The sequence below is a fragment of the Danio rerio genome, chromosome 17, assembly GCF_052040795.2.
Source record: "Danio rerio strain M-AB ecotype USA chromosome 17, GRCz13ab, whole genome shotgun sequence".
In the NCBI taxonomy this organism is placed as follows: domain Eukaryota; kingdom Metazoa; phylum Chordata; class Actinopteri; order Cypriniformes; family Danionidae; genus Danio; species Danio rerio.
Genome location: NC_141037.1, coordinates 28,434,439 through 28,455,000, shown reverse-complemented (window position 1 = coordinate 28,455,000; position 20,562 = coordinate 28,434,439). Strand labels below are relative to the sequence as shown.

Sequence of the window (20,562 nt, the reverse complement as noted above, 5' to 3'; positions counted from 1 at the left end):
CTTTCAGTTAAGATGAACACAGTTTCTATAGTTATACTTTATTTAGAGATAAAGGTATATGGCTCTGCATATAGTCACTCTATCTTGCTGGAGTTTATAGCCAATTCGCTTTACTTCAAGACGCATTAACACTGCTCTGATGTTCTAATCGCTGTTTTAAGTTATCCAGAGCTGTATGAATGTACAAATCTTGATTATCACAATATTATTAAATATTACAATTGTAACAACACAGACAGCAACACATTTGCATAATCGATACCCAGCTGATTCAGTCGTTTCATAAGAGGACCGGTTGCGCTTCTCGTCTTCTTTTTTCCTTGTCAACATAAAGGCAGTGAGATGCGCCTTGTTTTCGGCCCCTTGTTCAACTGCAAGACATACTTAACTTGCGGGACGATAACGTGTATAACCCGTGCCTACAGACACATTTGCCAAAGAAGCAAAATATAAGAAGAATATTGCTGTTTGATACAGACGTGTTGATACCAAACCAGCGCTGATGTTGACCTGGATCTGCGTCAAAAAACGCAACAAATAGGCTTTACCTTTTATTTTACAGCTTATAAAGCATGTATGCACATTAATGCAATATCATATTTAAACAACAAAACTGTTTACAAAAAGTCAACATATGCGCATGTTGTCATTGTCTTTACATCACGCAGCGTGCACTTGAACTGCGAGGGAGAGAGAGGAAACCATATATCAGGACATACTCTTTAAAATAATGATTTCTATTAAAAATGTAAAAAGGTTTTGTGATTATAATAATAACAGCGGGGCATTAAACAAATGCATATTTTCCGTGGAGCGAGCAATTTAAGGAAGTCAGCTATTTTTATTTGACGGAAGAAAAAACATATGATTGGAAAAAAACAGCCTATGCCGGTTATTAAAAAGAATCAGTCAGTGTTTTCGTTTTGTAATAATTAATTATTTAAGTGAAAAATAATTTAGGGCAGTCCTATTTATTTTATTCATTTTATTTAGTTTATTCTGCTCTTCTGTGCTAAACACTGCATGTGCGTGAAAATGCTCTGTCATATTGTTCTATTATTTATACTGTATGCTAGCATATAAAAATAAATCAGTATTTTAAAATGCAATATTTAATGTGTCAGACACAAAATAGACGCATCAATTTGTTTAATATAAAATTAATATTAATCTAACCAATTAACCGTTAATACCCGATTAATGAGCGGTGATTGTCGGTTAGCAAAATTAACCGAAACGAGCATCCCTATGCACAATATATCATTTTAGCATTGATCTTGCAATGTGAACATGCATAATAGTTACATCGCAGGATATGCATTGTTGAGTATGGATTATAATTTATCATATGCTTGTGTTTTTGACTGTTTATTTTCAAAGCATTCAGGCATTAAAAACTGTATAACAATATAACTTTAGTAATGATTCATTTTAATGAATTATTTATACAACAGAGACTATGCAGTATTGTTTTACATTTGATTAATCAATTACTGTACTTGAATACTGTTAGGATCCTTAAAAACAATCAAAAGCTGTTTATTTTATTTGTATGCAATCTATCTATGCTTGTAGATTATTTATTTTGTTTTATGCAGATGCACCTACAGTCCGATCAATATAAAACAGGCACATTGCCAGGGGGTTCAAAAGACCCACCCCTATCTGACAAAGTACAGAATTTGGCCCTATATGAGCTCATTTGTTCCATTTTTGACAGTATGCCATCATAAATTGTAAAACTAACATATAGAAGGAGGCTGTAGGAAGAATAACCAGTAAAAAAGGCTTTTATTATTTAAATCAAATTTGAACTGAGGGAATGAGCTGGCCAGTTTGTTAGTTGCCTATAGGCTATTTGTCTATAAGTTGTAAAAAAATCTCAGTTTTATTTTGTTGTTTTTTTATGATGGATGTTATTAATTTAGCATTTAAAGATAAGTATTTATTCATATTTTTAAAATTCTAATCTAAATATTTGTATATTTAATGTTTTAGACTTGCATTATTTAGGACATTGGAAAAAATGTTGGCCATTTTTCAGATGGAATTTTGCAGAATTCATCTTACTATGTTGGATTTCAACACACATACATTTACACTAATAGGCCATTCACTTAAAACTAGTTTTCTTAATCCGCCACTTAATTAATTTACTGTGCAAATACGGTAGATCTCATTTTCCCCACATTTTAATGGTGTGATCATATTTTGTCAGAAATATGGTATTTATTGAAGAATATTGGTGCTTATAGGCTATTTGTCTATACGTTTTATAAAATTCCCATTTTTGTTGTTGTTTGTTTGTTTGTTTTTTATGATGGATGATCATAAATAAGGATTTAAAAAAGTATTTTTTTCATATTTCTGAAAATTCTAATCTCATTACATTATATATAAAACTGTTATGACTTACAGTTTAAATGCACATTTGTAAATAAACATACATTTTTGTAAACAAAAAAAATAGTATGATTAGCACTTTGACAAAAATGTAGGAAAATACAATACAAAATTGTATTTTGTTGCATCAAAAGTGTTGTAATGATAACCACCCGACAAGTTAAACCAGCACAAATTAGTGCTTAAAATGTCCCCAAAATGCAGCATTTGAACCTCATATTTTGAGATGAGGGCGTCACGGTGGCGCAGTGGGAAGCACGCTCTCCTCACAGCAAGAAGGTTGCTGGTTAGAGCCTCAGCTGGGCCAATTAGCATTTCTGAATGGAGTTTGCAACTTTGCATGTTCTCCCCGTGTACGCGTGGGTTACCTCTGGGTGCTCTTGTTTTCGCCCACAGTTCAAAGATATGTGCTATAGGTGAATTAGATAAGCTAAATTGTCTGGAGTGTATGTGTGTGACTGTGTTTATGGGTGTTTCCCAGTGATGGGTTGCAGCTAGAAGAGCATACGCTGTGTAAAACATGCTGGTAAGATGGCATTTCATTCCTCTGTGGTGATCCAGATTAATGAGAGACTAAGCCAAAAAGAATTGAATTAATGAATAAATTTCTCAACTTTTTGAGAAAAAAGAACCACCTCTTTTAATAGGCGGGCTACGGGCCTGTGAAATTATAGGTTATTTACTAAAACTTAAACTAAAAATCCTAATGTTACATTTTTCCAATATCGTTCGGTCCTACTATGACTATTATTAGTATGACAGTCTATGTACTGTATCATAGGCCTGTAATAGAGCCTCTGTTATGGAGTAGAGGAATGTTTTTGCACCTAAATCAGTCAGTATCTTTATTTAAACACCTATAGAATCGGAATGAATGGTTTTAGCATTAGCCTGTGACCAAACTACTCTCGCTCTCTCAGGGAATTTCATTACGTCTTTGAGAATTGCTCACCCTGCTGACTTTAGCTGTAACACTAACAAAACCCAAGCCAAATCTCAGAGAACATTCTTCCACAAATTCCTGGCCTATTTTTATTTTTCAAACTGCTTCCATTTCTGTGCTTGTCTTATGTCATCTCAGCTTTGCAAAGTCATGGGTTTATACAAGAGTGAAGAAATTATGAATAGTGCTGTCTTTTTTCTTTACTTTCTGAGCATAAATGTGATCCTGGCTTGTTGACTGAAGCTTCCCCTGAGCTGACAGTGGATGTGCTCCATGTGCTGTAAATATTTTGCCCGCTGGGAGGATTAATGCGAACCTGATGGTGCCAGAACTCCCTGTGTGTCGTAACAGCAAACGTCAGGCTCAACTGCAGATGATTTTCTATGGAGAAAATAGCAGGAGAATGAAGTTATTGTTTTTTATTTAAGTTTGCAAAGCTCAATTTTAGAAGTCATAGAGACGAATGTCGCTGAAAACTTGGAGGGAACTGAAGACATTAGATATGCTGATGTTGAGGGTGTGTGTGTGTGTGTGTGTGTGTGTGTGTGTGTGTGTGTGTGTGTGTGTGTGTGTGTGTGTGTGTGTGTGTGTGTGTGTGTGTGGGAGACAGAAGAAGAAACGGCGGATAGGTTATGACATTTCAGAGTAAGCTTAAAAGTAGAAGCTGAGTGAAAAAAGTATAAATATTTGTACACTCACTGGCCACTTTATTAGGTACACCTTACTAGTACCGGGTTGGACCCCCTTTTGCCTTCAGAACTGCCTTAATCTTTTGTGGCATAGATTTAACAAGGTACTGGAAATACCTGAGGATTTTGGTCCATATTAACATAATAGCATCATACAGTTGCTGCAGATTTGTTGGCTGCAGATAATGCTAATCTACTGTTCCACCACATCCCTATTCTCTATTGGACAGGTGTCAAACTCAGTTCCAAAAGGGCCGCAACGCTGCACAGTTTAGTTCCAACCCTAATTAAACACACCTGATCAAACTAATTGAGTCCTTCAGGCTTGTTTGAAACCTACAGGTAAGTGTGTTGGAGCAGGGTTGGAAATAAACTGTGCAGGCCTTCGGCCCTCCAGGAATTGAGTTTGACACCCCTGCTCTATTGGATTGAGGTCTGGTGACTGTGGAGGCCATTTGAGTACATTTAGGACAATAACAATTAAATTAAAACAATTTTTGCTCAATTTTCAGTTGTAATTCTGAGGACTTCATCTTTACTATGTTGGAATTCAGTGCACATACATTTACACTCGTAGGCCATTCACTTAAAAATTCTAAATGCACCACTTCTCAATTAATTTACTGTGTTAAACTGGTAGATATCATTTTCCCCACATTTATTGGGGAATTCATGTTTTGTTGGAAATGTTGTATTTATTAAAGAAAATTGGTGCTAAAATTGATTAGATCTTGATTTTATCAGCCAATCAAATTGCAAACATTTTGAATATATTTGCATATGTGGTGCAGTATGCTGGGATATACTGTACGTTTACTAGGCCTGTTGCAATATGTATTATTTGTTGAATGAAATATTACACCAAAATATTTAGCAATAAGCAATATTATTGTCATTTTAAGACCATTTTATGCCACTCATTATGTGTTAATGAGTGCACTCTTCAAAGAACACATAATTTTTCATTCTTAAAAATATTTCATTCAATTATAGTAAATCTACCCAAAATTTTTTTGAAGATTTAATTTTGTTCTTTTTAGATTTATTAGATAGGACATTAATCAGACCGGAAGCGAAGTGGGAGGGAAAGAATGAGGTAGGGTTGGGAAATGTCCTCAAGCCGGGATTTGAATCTGTCGAAATTCGAATATTGAATATTCAGCTTGTTAATCACTAGACTATTATGCCGACATAGTTATATTAATTAGACATTGGAATCACAATGTAAAAACGCATGTGAAATGTAAAAACGCATATCCAAAAATACATTTTAACAAAAAAGTGCAAGGTAAAAAGTGATAGAGGGTGTCATATCTGATATTAAATCTATTTTCATTCGCCAGACACCCACATGAAAATATACTAAAGTAATTTATAATGAATACTGCAGTGTTTTTAATCATACTAACACTGACACTTTTGATAGGGATGTTGCACAATCAGTTAAAATGTTTTAAGAATGGTTTTTGTAGGTATTTTATTTATGGGCGATTATATATTGCATCACCAAAAGTAATTGTGGTCATATCCATGTGTTGTGCGATTAAGTCAATATGTTGATGATTGTGACAGGCCTAGTATCATTTACTTCGCAAAAATCAGGTGACATATTATTTCATGAATTATATCGCAATTGTACGATGAGTGTGGTTGCGTTCGTGTCTGTGGGATTTTGGTACCACTGCGCTACAAATGGCAGCAAACAAGCTGTGACATTTTGGCTTCCCTTCTCTACAGTGAAAGGAAGTGGAGATTTGTCTTTGATGTTTTTACAGTTTGCCTTATTCATGCTAATAAAACACTCCTGGGGATCTTTTGTTATTTGGGATGTTGTAGAAGTGCTTTTAAAAATGTTAAATCACAATTTTTTTTCCCCATGTCTGCACAGACCTACAGTGTTGGGGGTGACAGTCTGCGAAGTTTGACAGAGAAGCTTCGTGCAGTGGCACATACTCTGCAGATGAGCATACAGGGTCGCTGGCGTGTCAATAGCAATGATGCTCAGAGCGCCACCAATCTGCCACAACAGGTACTGCAGGCGGTGGTGGACGTCATTGTAGCATCCAATGGACTTGTGTCTGTTCTTAACAGGTGAGGATCACACAGACTGCACCACAGAACAATGTTTATGTCTATGTGTTTATCATTCACAGATCATGTAGCATAGCGGTGTGGTAGTTCACTCATTCTCAGCCATAACGTGCATGTCTTTTACAGGTATCAGTTTGAACAGCAGACTGGATACACAGCAAATGTGAAAGTCGCCGCTCTGTGTAAAGATCTGGACACCAATGTGCATAAAGTAAGTGTAAATATTAATGTAAATATAAATGAGGATTTACATTTGTTGTTAGATTTGAAACTATTTTTACCAACTCTTACTATTAACTGCTGGGTTATTACATAAGATATTGGCTGTTTACATGTATTTATAAAGCAGATATTCTGCATGATCTTATTGTACATCTTAATCCTAACCAATATCTACATAACCACTTCATTAATAACTATTTATAAACTGAAAATTATGAGTTTATTGAGTTGTGTTTTATGTTCAATCCACTTAAAGTTAACATGAAGGAATTGTGTGGAACCCTTTATTTAATGGAATATTAAAGTGAGAATCGAGCCTTGAAATCAAGTTTAACCAACATACTTGCTTATTACGCTCTCAACTCTTATGCCACACTATTTCGCCACTAAAATCTGAGGGCCCTATTATACATGCAATAAGGCACAAGATGTGTTTGATGCAATTTGTTGCTATTTTCAGACCAGTGCAATCCTAATTTTCATGTTTTGCACTACGTTGTTTAAATAGTAAATTCCTTTGTGCCACTTTGTGGACTCATGGGTGTGCCGGTCTATAAAGCAAGTGTGTTAAGGCGCATTGTCGGCGCATTGCTTTTTTAAGACCTGAAATAGACATGCAATTGACCAAATGAAAGCAGGTCTAAAGTCCAGCACAGAGTGCGTTAGTTATGCGCCTATGCAGGTCCAAAATGTGTACACATTTCTTAATACACACAGGATGTACAACAACACACAAATATCTTTACATATATAAAAAATAAAGTATTAAAATGTTACAGATTTGTCCAGCTGTCAGGTTTTGGAGATGTCTGCATCACCATATGGGCCATAAGAATAGGATGTGTGTTTGGATATAGCTCCGTTTTTTGACCACACTTTGTTATTATTGTTCATTTATTTGTTTGCTGGAAATTAGAACTGAATTTAGAAATAGTTTTGAAACAAATCTTTTCACTTAACAAACTAAATTAAATTTGTAGGCTAATGGATGTCTTTAGTTAAGTGCGTACAGTACCGTTTCCTTGTCCACAAAAGTAAAGGAGTTAAGTAAAGGAGTTAGAGTAAAATAAAGAGGCTAAATGGAGGAGGCTCGTTCTTTATCCTCAAGCTGCAGATGGTCTGCTTAACTGTTCACTAGTAAAGCATTCAGTTTTTCCACTTACAAAGTCCGCCATGTAAATAGCAAATGCGCCATGGCATGACGCAACTGAGTCTTAAAGATAATGTGAGATGAGACACCCATAGCTCATTAAGAGAATAACCACAACCCTGTTAGTCCATGTGCTAGGGTGCAATGCGTATTTTTCCATCCTTAAAATAGCAAAAGTGGATTTGGATTTTCTGTTAATGATTTTGTGCCATGCACTTTAGACTTTGTGTCTCAATCGTTAAAATAGAGCCCTAAATGTTTATTATGGAGGTTATGTTTGGTGTTTATGTAAAAAATAAAGCCAGACTTCTTTTATTAGATTGGCCAACTTAAGTTGTTTTGATGTTGGTGTTGAGTCTGCGTAGAATGAGCAGCCAAAACATTTAAAAAATTTACTATGATCTTCTATGTGAAGTTGCTTTGACGCAATCTACATTGTAAAAGCGCTATACAAATAAAGGTGAATTAAATTTAATTGAATTTAACTTAAAAAAAATAACTTTTGGTAATCCTAAAACTATAAACAGAGCAGAATGACACATTTTTGACTATATACACTTTTCGGGAACAAGTGTCCCTCCAAGGCTGCATGAACAGACATTCTTCTTATTTTTTTCCAATCCATGCCATCTGTCAGTGCTATTATTGGTGCATCTTGCTCACCTAAGTCATTGTCAGATAAATGTTGCGTGTTGTCCAGTGAACTTGTTTGTTTACAATGTCTGATACTTACAAAAATACAGTAATGCTGAAAACCATTGCGCATTCACAGGACTCAAGTGCTTAGACTGTTTAAAAGAGAGCGAGAGAGAGAGAGAGAGAAAAGGGGAGGGGCATTTAGAGTCAGAATATAAGAAGTGAGCAATGTTTTGGCCGTGTGTTAATCACCTGTGGTAAGCGGACAGTAGAGAAGGTCACATAATATTCAGTTCATCAGAAGAGTAACTTCATCTGTTCTCAAACCAGAAAGGTTAGTTTATGCTCTAATGATTATTACTTCTTGTCTTTTTACCAATAATACATTTGACATACTTTCACATAGAAGGATTTTCAAGTTTAACAGCACTCACAAACTAGCTGATAAAATTCTTTTTGATTCTGAAACTAATGTGTGTAACTAATGAAAAAAACATGTTGACTCACTCTGGTGTTGTTGTAGATCAGATAGCATCTATTTGAAGAAGTGTGTTTGCTTTATCATTCAAAAGGCATCTGAACCATTTGCTGCATGTTTCTTGCAGATGTCCTAGTTGCCATAAAGTTTCAAGGACTTTTCTGGGATGTTTGTGTGCTCATAGAGGAAAATAGCATTCAAGTGTTTGAATCGTTACTGATGTGACTCAGTCTCCACTCTCAGAGCAAATAGGGTTGCAAAAGAGGGGAAGGAAAGTGTGGAAATGAGAAAGAGGCTTAGTTTGTATGTGTGTGAGTGGAGAAACAATGTGCACACTAAATGTTGACACTTGTTCCTATGAGTTCATATCTATCACACACAAGCACACACTGTAAATCACCAAGGAGTTGTTTTCTCTCCTGCGCTGTTTTGTCAATGAATTTCCTAAAGCTGATGGCATCTTTTTTAAAATTTAAGTGCATTGTTTTTATGCTTCCTGTTTGTGCTACAAACAGAACTCTGTTTATTATATGCTAATGCATTCTTGTGCATGCAGCAGTAAGGAATTTGTAAATGTAAAAAAACTGTAAAAGGAGGGTTAATGTCTAAACTGAGAAGTGTTCTGGATCACCAATCCTTACATAATCATTCATACTCACTGTTGGGTCCAAAAGTCTTTACAGACAGTGAAAAAATATATGCACCTGTTAAAAATTTGGGATTTTAAATATTTAAAGCAAATTTTTGAAAGAAAACATTGAAAGATTTTGTTTATATTACAAATAGACTTATTTGTTTTGGTATATTTTAAAATGTATTATTTTTCCTGTAGTAGAAAGCTGCATTTTAAGCATTAATTGCTTTAGTCCTCAGTGTCATGTTATTTTTCCTTACTATTTCCAAGGTTGAAACTAGGTTAATATATTTGTGGATTGTTTAACTTTTATATCAGAACTTTAAGAAAGAACAGCATTTATTTAAAATCTAAATCCTCTTAAATAATAATAATAATAGGCAGCATGGTGGTGCAGTGGGTAGCACGTTTGCCTCAGCAAGAAGGTCACTGGTTAGAGCCTCGGCTGGGTCAGTTGGCGTTTCTTTGTGGAGTTTGCATGTTTTCCGTGTTGGCGTAAGTTTTCTCCAGGTGCTCTGGTTTCCCCCAAAGTCCAAAGACATACGGTACAGGTAAATTGAACAAAGCTAAATTGCCCGTAGTGTATGTGTGTGGGTGTTTTGCAGTGTTGGGTTGCGTCATAAAGGGCATCCGCTATGTAAAACATATGCTGGATGAGTTGGCGGTTCGTTCCGCTGTGGCAACTCCTGATGAATAAAGTGACTAAACTGAAAAGAAAATCAGTCAATAAATGAATAATTGTTATAACAATAGTTATAATAATAATAATGTTAATAATAATAAAAAATAATATACTTCCTTACATTTATATAGCGCTTTTCAGGACACTCTAAGCGCTTTACACCTTTTTGGGGGGGTTTGTGGGGGGCAGCAATATTGCGCCAGACTGCACACCGCACAGCTGATTGGTAGAGAGAAGACTGAGAGATGCAGCCAATAATTATATGGGGATGGTTAGGAGGCCAGTGGGCAAATTTGGCCAGGATGCCGGGTTAAACCCCTACACTTTTTGTGATGGACATCCTGGGATTTTTACTGACCACAGAGGACCTCGGTTTAATGTCTCATCATAAAGATGGCGCTCACTGAGCAGTATAGAGTCCCCTTCACTTCACTGGGGCATTAGGACCCACACAGGCTGCAGTTGGCTGATTTATACTTCTGCGTCAAACACCGGCATATGCTACGGCGCTGACACATAGCCCTTCGCCGTGGCCGTCGGCGTCGATGACGTGCACCTCTCAAAAATTGTAACTACACGTCGCAATGACGCGTAGCGTAAGCTCTGTGATTGGTCGGCTTGGTAGCGCTGACGAGTCTGGGTGGGAGTGAGAGCCGCGCGAATGGCGCGAGCTGGACGCGAGCCCAATGGAGCGATTGTTTACAAGTGTGGAGTCCCGTGAAGGAGCTCCTGATGGAAAGTTTTGTTTTGTGTTTACCTCATAGTTAAAGTTGTTGCACGTCTGCCGTTTCCTGCCTCAAAATGAGCAAATTTACACCTCACTGCCAACTAGCGTTTCGGAAGTGTTAAAGCAGACCAACAGAGACAGCACGCAGAAGTATAAATGCACAGCTGCACGCGTTGCCTGCGCCGTGAGTTACGCCGGTCACTTGACGCAGAAGTATAAACCAGGCTTAAGTGTCCCCTGCTTGTCTCACTAACACCACTTCTGGCAGCAACCTAGCTTTCCCTTTTGATATCCCATCCAGGTACTGACTAGGCGCAGCCCTGCTTAGCTTACGTCTGTGACCATGTGAGAGCTATAGCATTTTTACTATACGCGTATAAATGTTATTAAAGATATTATCACCATTGAAATCTTCTGAGCCAAAACTTATGAATAGTAATGTGTCTATGTAAGTAGAATTAGTTACAAAATTAGAAAAATAGAAATTATATGCATCATTTCTTCAACTCTTAGTACAAACCCTTAAACTATCTATTGATTAACAATAACAGTAAGATTTAAAGCATTTCTGAAGTGTTTCAGTGTACAGAGTTCATTCTGCTCATGTTCTAATGACTTTCTGACATTTGAAGCAGCATTAAAACAGGTGTTAAGACACAGATGGGCCTCTGACTCTTCATAGAAACCACGTCACCTGAAGTCAAATGTCATCATGTCAAGCAAATCTTTCTGTCCAGTAGGTTGTGTGTCATACAATATAAAGACTGAGTCGTTCTCTCTGGTGGTTGTGTGATGAACAGATATTCAGTGTCTCCAGGGTCAGCTCAGATATGAAAGGAAACTATTATGATCAGAGATATAATTGCGTCTGAGCATGTTTTGGTTTGTTTGTCTTTAATGGCAGCGCTGCCTTGGGGAGTGTGGAATAATTAGCAGTCAGCTGATGACTGTATTGAGAAAGAGAGTGAGATAGAGTGGAGTAATGAATTTTAAAAGAAGGAGAGGTGAGGGAGTGAAAGATAGATTAATTAAATGTGAGATAAGAGGTGGAGAGTAGGAGAGAGAGGGCAAAATGACACACACACACACACACACACACACACACACACACACACACACACACACACACACACACACACACACACATGCTGTACTAAAATAACACATCAGTGGATTAAAGAGAAAAGGTCATGTCGATCAGAGAGAGTTTCTCCGTGTGCTTGTTTTTTTTAATCTTTTTACCTTGAATACACTTTCCCCTTGAAGTTCACGACTGAAGTTGCCTTAGAAAAATGTAGTGCAGCATTTACAGGTTTGAATGCAGTGGAATTGGTGGTTTTGTTTAATAAACAGTGTGTGTTGTGGAATTTTAGAAGTTGGCTCTTCTGTAGAGTTCCTCAGAGCAAATGCATAGTTCAAATTCTGGCATTTATTCATGCTCAAGTTGTTCCAAACCTGTATGTTTTTTTCCTTTACCAATATAATGCACTATGTACCATTCACTATTGAGAAAGTAGTATTGGTTTGAACAAGTAGCTTATTCAGCTTTTACTGCAGCTTTAGTGACTAGGGATGGGATAGTTCAAGTGACAAATTCACTCACTCACTATCCTTTAGGCTTAGTCCCTGGTTTATCAGGGTAATGACCAATTATTTGGAAAGAAAATATGATGGGAAGCTGAAATGCAGGGTGATGTCATCAATATTGTTAATCTTAGTGAAAAGGAACATAAGTTTTGGTTGTACACTGTAAAAAGTGATTAGTTGACTTTTAAAATAGTGCATAAACTCATTGTTTTTAAAAGGATTAGTTCGCTTAACTTTAAAAAATGAGTAATGCTTTTGCCTTAAAATTATTAAGTAAAAGAACTATTTGTATAATTATACATTACGTTTTAAATTACCAGTTTACTCACTTTACTAATTTTTACTAAATGTTTACTAAATGCATATTTTGAAGATTTTGAAGAAAAAAAAAGTTTGTTTGGGACAACTTAAAGGGCACATATGATGAAAATGTTTTTTAAGCTATTTGGACAGAACTGTAAGTATAGTGTGTCCACAGTCATATTGGGGTGATACAATGACAATAAGTCCTTTTTTTTATTTCCTGATGTTAAAATAGGATCCAAACCCCTAACTAGGGTTGTAACGGTATGAATTTTTCACGGTATGATAATCGTCTAAAACAATACCACGGTTTGACGGTTTCGCGGTATACGGTATGTTACAAATGTTACAAAATAATAGAACAGTGAAGCAAATTTGACTTTTTCCAAATAATATATTTTTAGTTACTATAAACAACACCACTTACAATGAACAAATAAAAATAAGAAAATAATAAATAATGTGTCAAAGTCCAAATAAAGTCCAAATAAACATGGTGCAAATCCTCAGTAAAAAATAGATATAAATATTTACTATACTATAAATAGTTACATAACGAAACTAGATTCAATATGGAACATCCTTAGGTTTATGTGCCAGCATGGATATGGTTGTCTATCGATATGGATTTGGATATGGTTGTCTGCAATGCAGACAAACAGCTGCATCTTCATTTGCGTCTTTTGAAAACAGCAAGAGCAGCAGTTCGTCTTTGCTGTGTCACTGTTTTGTCATGTTTCTGTGCTGCTGTGCATGCAAAAGTACTTAGTATTAGAATTATTTCATGCAAAACTTTTTTTTTTTGCGTTTTATTTAGCCGCGCATAAATGTATGCCTATCTCTCATTCCGTGTGGTTCAAAAAGCTTGGTCCACAAACAAAAGCGAAACCTATGCTTATTGGTTGTGATATAGCGAGTTTGAACCAATCTGGGCATGGAGGAGGGACAATGCATCAATGTATCATGTCTGATTTGTCCGGAGACACAGTGACGAGCGTTTCTTTGTCAAATCAGCGTTGTCAAATGTTGATGACGTAACTGCACTGATTCCGGAGCCTCTGAAAGTCCGCAAATGTTATGTGATACAGCACTGGAAAGCTGAGATTCTCTTCTTTATGCCAATCTTTGAATTGTATGAATCGGATCAGCGGATCAAAAGTTATTAAACATTTAAGAGCAATACTTATTTTTAGCCGCGGGCGGCTGTCTCGGTCTTTAAGGGTTAAAACCGTTGATATGCAATTGTTCATGGTATGATAATCGTGCACGTTCAAATCGTGGTAAACCGTCATACCGGTATATTGTAACAACCCTACCCCTAACATTTTGAGGCCGACCGCAACTTGACTTAGGGATGCAGTTTCCCCACCCACCAAATTGATTGACAGCTGCGTATTAAGTTGTCTCTATAGTAACGTGTATAATGATATCAACAAGACAGGGCATGCGCAAAACCATCGGGAATAAAAGATCTGTTTCTAGCCTGTTTGCTAGGATCATCAATCATCATCAAATGTGATCAAGAATAAGTTTTACAAGTTTAAAATATTTTAAAACAGTGCATGTTTCTAATGAATTACAGCAATTTACTTTATCACCACAGCTGCCTGTCAGTAGAATTGTAAAAGAAGACGCTTCAATCCTGGTTTGTGGACATTAAATCAGGTTTATTTTGTACATTAATATAACGGATATCCATACAACAGTGGATATTAACATGTATCCTGTCACATTTGCCATGCAAAAACAGTGTAAAGCTAAATGATGTGTGTGTGTGAATCTGTGTGTGTGCATGAACTTTGTAACGACATTGTGTGTGACTCATAACTCCACACCAAATACATAAAATAAGCATTGGGAAAGTTCTACTAAGTACTACTTTTAGTAAGTACTACTTACTGTAGTATTTCTCACAAGCGTTACGTGAGATCTGCTTCCTTCATGTCTGTCTGTTTTCTGAGGCAGCCAAGGGGGGAAATTGAGGCACACTGACAGGCACGTGGGAACGATGGACAGGGAGAACTAGCATTAAAGGCACATTCCACAAAAAATATGCTCAGAGCTAAAAATTACAAACTTCTGAAAGCTATAATAAATAATCTGATGGGTGTTTTGAGCTGAAACAGACACATTCTGGAGACACAAAAGATTTATATTATAACTGAAAAAGGGGTAAAATAGGTGCCCTTTAAAGGATTTATTTTAAATCCACTTAAATTTGTAAAAACAATTAAGTTAGCTTAATCAATTTCTGTTGGGACAACATGAAGGAATTGTGTGGAACCCTGCATTTTCATTGTGAAAAAGCTTTTTTTTTTGTCCAAGGTGCTTAGTACGCTATTTATCAGGGGTCCCCACAGCAGAATGAAACAACAACTATTCCAGCATATGTTTTATGCTTCTCTTCTAGCTGCAACCCAGTACTGGAAAACACCCATACACTCTCACAGTCTCACACTATAGCCAATTTAGTTAATCCAATTCATCTATAGCGCATGTCTTTGGACTCTAGGAGAAACTAGAGCACACAGAGGCAACCCACGCAAACATGGGCAGAACTCCACACAAAAATGCCAACTGGTCCAGCCAGGACTCGAACCAGTGACCTTCTTGCGGCCACACAACCAACAGTTTTTGCTGTCTTCATCTGAAAAACACTTTTTAAACCACATAAATGGCTGCAGCAAAAACAATATCATCAGATCACTATAGAGAAAAACAATATAAGTCAATTTAAAGCATCCATCATGAGAGTAAAAAAGCATAAGCATGCATGTTGTTTTGAGAGGTGTAAATGGATCCATGCGGGAAGTCAGGCTGATCTTTTTTTAGTATCATCAGGTCTCCTGGTCTCTTACCCGTAACTGATTCAGCTGATTGGCTCTGCCTAGAGACTGCAGCATTTATATCATTTGTTTTGCTTCGAGTTTGTCATTGTATGCAGCTGCAACTTCAGTCATTTGCCATGCCAGTAAATTACCAAAAAAGAAAGGCAGAGGAAAGTATAGAGAGACAACACCTGACCTGTGTTTTATCACTGAAGGAAGCTCTCGCTGTCTTTCTGCAGTGCTCAAAACAGAGTTAATGATTATTATCAGTGTGAAATGAGGAGCTTTAGAAGATAACAAGGTAAAAGCTTTTGAGCTGAATGGAGCTGCTTTGTGTGAGGACATCAGCTTCAATAAAGCTGAATGACAGAAAAACAGCAGGACTTGAGAGAAAATGAATATCAGGTGTCTGTCTTTCTTTTTCACCTGTAGTTTTGAATCCAGTATATATTTACTCTGCTCTGCATAACAAGACAGATAGGGCAAAACAATGCAATATCAAAAGATCGATTTAATTGAAAAGGGCAAAGCAGGTTTTTGTGGTGTGTATTAAAGTGTCTCAGAAATAATTGCAGCAAATGATCATATTGTCATTCTAAGAAAATCTTATGTCACTGATTATGTAATAACAACATATAATAGTATAATATTGCACATCCACCCTTCAGACAAATACTTAACTCACTGTGCATCCAGAGTAGAAAAAATGCAGTCACACACATATAACACTCATAATCCGCTTGTTAAGTCGTGATGTATGGAATATTGTTTCCAGGTCCAAGTTGCTACTCATTTGAATTGATAAAATATTTGTTTATGATTTTAATCATATCGCACATAAAGTGAATTTCATATAAAATCGTGGAGTACACAACAGCTTCTGGACTTGCTGCATCCCAAACACCAATATTTGAACCATTTCTAAAAAGTGAACTCGGTCCCACTTTATATTAAGTGTCCTTAACTACTATGTACTTACACAAAAAAATAAATACAATGTACTTACTGTGTTTAAAATGTTTTTTAGAACACTTGTGGTGCTTTTGAGTTGGGAGAGAGGTTGGGTTATCGACAGGTTTGGTGGTATGGGTAGGTTTAAGGGTGGGTTAAGGTGTAAGCGATGGTCAACAGTATATTTACAAATGTAATTACAGAAGTTAATTACAGATGTAATTACATACAAGTATTCATTCAAGCACATCACAGTAAATACATGTATTTACACAGTAAGTACATTGTAACAAATTATTAATTCTTGTGTAAGTACATATTGGTTAAGGCCACTTAATTTGAAGTGGGACCGTGAACTCTTTCTGGCGTATATTAGGCATGGATGTATATATTATGATTGTGATTCTCAAAAGTTTTACATCACTTTATAAACGTTTATTATTACTATTTGATAAGTCTCCCTATACAGTTCGATACAATGCTTGTACCCGGAAGCCGCTTCGTGTGACGTCACACTTAACAAGATACATGATCAGGTTTTATAGTTACAAAATGATTGATTGAATGTGCGTTATCAGTTGTTATCAACTGATAGATATGGGCCAGTAGTACTGGTAGGCTCAGAAGGCTGTTATCATCCATCAACATGGTTAATCAGCTACACTAATAGTAAAGACTCCAGATTCAGATTAGTTTTTACATTACTGTGAAGGTTGGGGTTGGGGTTGGGGTAGGGGAGGACGTTAATAAAATACAATTAATGGGAAATTTAATTGATAATATAAATAATTCTTGTGATTAATCAACTAAACTAATAGGGAAGACTCCAGATCTGTTTTTAAATTACTGAGAAGGTTGGTGTAGGGGAAGACACTAATAAAGTACAATTAATGGGAAGTTTAATAACTCTCGTTAACTTTGGGCCACAGCCATATGTAATCTATAGCTGATTAACTATGTGGATGGATGATAACAGCCTTCTGAGCCTACCAGTAGGCGCAGAAGGCCCCTACTGGACCATGTCTATCAGTTGATAACCACTGATAATACTCATTTAACATTCCAATGGACTGAAATGATGAACTTTGACAAAGATTGTTTTTATTGTTATAATATTGTTAAAATTGTAATATTTTTAATGTCTAAATATAAATTGAATGAAAACGTTGAAACGACAATTTAGTCATTTACTGCATTTATGTGGTTTATAAAGTGTTTTTCCAGAAAAAGACAGCAAACAATGTTGATTAAATGTTTGGTTGTTAATTTATAGTGAAGAGTTTACAGCTTTGAAAAGGATTATTCAATCACTAATTTACCTTCGGCTTAGTACCTGATTTATGAAGGGGTCAGCAAAGCAGAATGAACCGCCAATTACTTTGGCATATGTTTAATGCAGCGGATGGCCTCCCAGCATTGAGATTTCCCTAACTCTTGAACACCCAGTGCAGGGAAACACCCATACACTCTCATCTCACACACACACACTTATACACTAAGGCCAATTTTGTATATTTGAAAATGATTATTTTGGTCCAATGCCTCCAATCTGGTTTTAGTGATATGGCAAGTCATTTTGACCTTTATCTACAAGTGTACTAGTATCTAAGAACTAGTAGCTTGAATATAGATACATTTTAATCTATCCTTTCTATAATCTCTGATTGATAGTGTACACACACCTATCAATAAGATACTAGCAGTTAGTAGTACTGATAAAATGTATGGTTGAATCATTCACAAGAACATGCATTTAGAAAAATATATCAAATTGTATTTCATGTCTGAAAAGCCACAAAATAAATAAAGTCACAAAATACTCAAGTGGTAGCAGATGTGTCTAAAAACACAATGGTCCATTTTCCTAATGTCTATGTAGTTCAGGTTTGGATATTTTCTGTTTATATTGTTTTGTGATAAAGATTGGATTTATCATGGGAGATCAGCCTCTGCCTCTCTAATCAGCTATAATCAAATCACCTATAAAAAGATTCAGATCCTGTCATTCCACCCACTTGTAGCGTCTTACTTGCAAGCACTTATGCATAAAGACCTATTTGGCAGAACAAGCATATGTTTATCCACTCACCTTGAACAAAGCAGATCATCGCTCTCATTTAAAGTGTCATTTAAACGGCTGTGTTCATATAAAAATGGAAATTTCCTCACCATTTACTCGCATTTAAGTAGTTCCAAACTATGAACATCTTTTTTTCTGTTGAACACAAGCAGCCACTGACTACCCTAGTAGGATGTTGAAGTAATTCTGGTGGTTGGCTACTCCATTTGGGCAACATTCCAGCCCCTATAATGTAAAATATATATATTAAGTTTATATACTGTAACTTAAAATAATTTAAAAATATAGCTTCTTTTAGCCATGATGATGATGTTGCTTATTATTTTTATTAGTAGTAGTATTAGAATTAGTGTTAGTATTAGTAGTGATAGTAGTAGAAGATTATTATTATTATTATTATTATTATTATTATTATTATTATTATTATTATTAACTACCTAACTACCAATCCTTTTTGGTTTACAACTGACTGAATCCGAAAGCTTAGGCTGCTGACATATTGCCCGACTGCCCTGCCAGGCAGTGACCCTAAAGGCAACATTTGTGCATGAAGGCACATTGTAAAATAGATTTCAGACAGACATCTGAGGCAGCATAAGGATTTAATCACACTCAAAATCCTAATAAGCTGAGAGTACTAAAATGATTTGAGGAATGTGATTCCCTCAGTTTGTTTGTGTAATGGGAAATCGACAACTCAATTAATTGAGTTGACAAAATGTGCTCTCTTTGTTGAATTAATTAATATGTTTGATTATAGATAACTTAAAATGGCTTATAGACTAAACTTTCAAAATTTTCAAAAGCTTGTATATTCTTTTACATACTACCAGGGGTGTTTATATCGAAGTTGATATTTAGCCACGCCAAATTGGTGTTTTATAACACTTAATTTTTATGAGGTGGATTGTTAGTCCAACGCTCAACCCCCAACCTGGAGGATCAGAACATGCACACATACACTGTGGACAGTTTAGCTTACCCAATTCACATATAGTGCATGTCTTTGGACTTGCATTTTGATATCTACTTACTAATTTGACTTTTCCCTTTCGTCAGATGGGTTCAGGTAGTGCCTCTGTCCTGTTGCGCTTCAGCAAAATTCAGCATCAAAAGCCAAATGACCACCTTGTCAATTGTGTCATAACATATATCGACCAATAAGCGCAGTTGTCAAGGCAGAGACATGGTCAATCGTTTAATGAAATTAAAATTAATAAAAGAAAAAAATTTTAAAATCTGCCTAATGAGTAAGTTAAACACACCTGTTTAAGATTTGATGCCAAAATTTTATATTTTAAGTAATGTTAAGTTTTGTTAGCTTAATATCTTTAGTAATGACAACAGCGACGTACAGTGGAAGTACAACAAGTACAAAAGTGCTTTGGTGTTACCCAGTGCTTAATTTGTGAGTTGCAAGGTCCTGGAACAGATCGGGGTAACTGATCCGGCCTGTTACCTGAGGATGTAGAGATGTTGCGCACGAAAGTACCAGGGGTGGAGGATTGTAGGGGGAGTGTTGTCGTGGATGAAAGTGAAGAGCAGGGTGGGTTGGCGGACATGGTGGAGCATGAATGGTGTTGAACATGAAGAGGGTTGGGGAGTTGCGGAAGAAAGTAAAAGTGAACAGCGGACGGGTGAGGAGGGTAAATAGGTAAATACCGGCGTGTTCCAGCACAAATTAAGCCCTGGTTGATTCCAAAGGGAATATTTGTTTACTAAAATGCTAATTTCTCACAAGAAATGGCATCAAAAGTGGAAAACATAGGTCAAAACATACATTTACATGCTACAGATACCCAAGTGGTGTTTGGAGACATTATTGTTGATTGTGGGATTTTAAAAGTAACGAAGGACACATTTATGCTGCCTTCTGGCTTAGGAGGCAGCAATTTAGAGCTTTTGGACACAGACATTTTGTTCTAAATCTGAGGTCCAACTTTATTTATTCAAACCAACAAAAATGAAGGAGTTCAAATGAAATTTGTGTACCAACTGGACATGTTTCTGTCAGAAGGGGAAGTGACACACCTGACTGATGTTATGAGAAGAGAGCTGTCAGTGTCACACACACACGCACATACAGGTGAACAAACATACACACCTCCAACGAAATACTTGCACCCCATGTCGTGTCATATCCTCTCTCTCACACACC

At 36.3% G+C, this 20,562-nt stretch overlaps 1 protein-coding gene across 4 annotated transcripts in view; it reads left to right on the top strand.

Moving 5' to 3' along the window:
• Positions 1 to 20,562, top strand: part of cnksr1 (connector enhancer of kinase suppressor of Ras 1) — a 65,047-nt gene that overhangs the window by 4,357 nt on the left and 40,128 nt on the right. For all 4 annotated transcript variants that reach the window (NM_205659.1, XM_087288813.1, XM_087288812.1 and 1 more), the window contains 2 exon segments: positions 5,924 to 6,126; positions 6,253 to 6,337. In NM_205659.1, the coding sequence (NP_991222.1) occupies positions 5,924 to 6,126; positions 6,253 to 6,337 (288 nt within the window).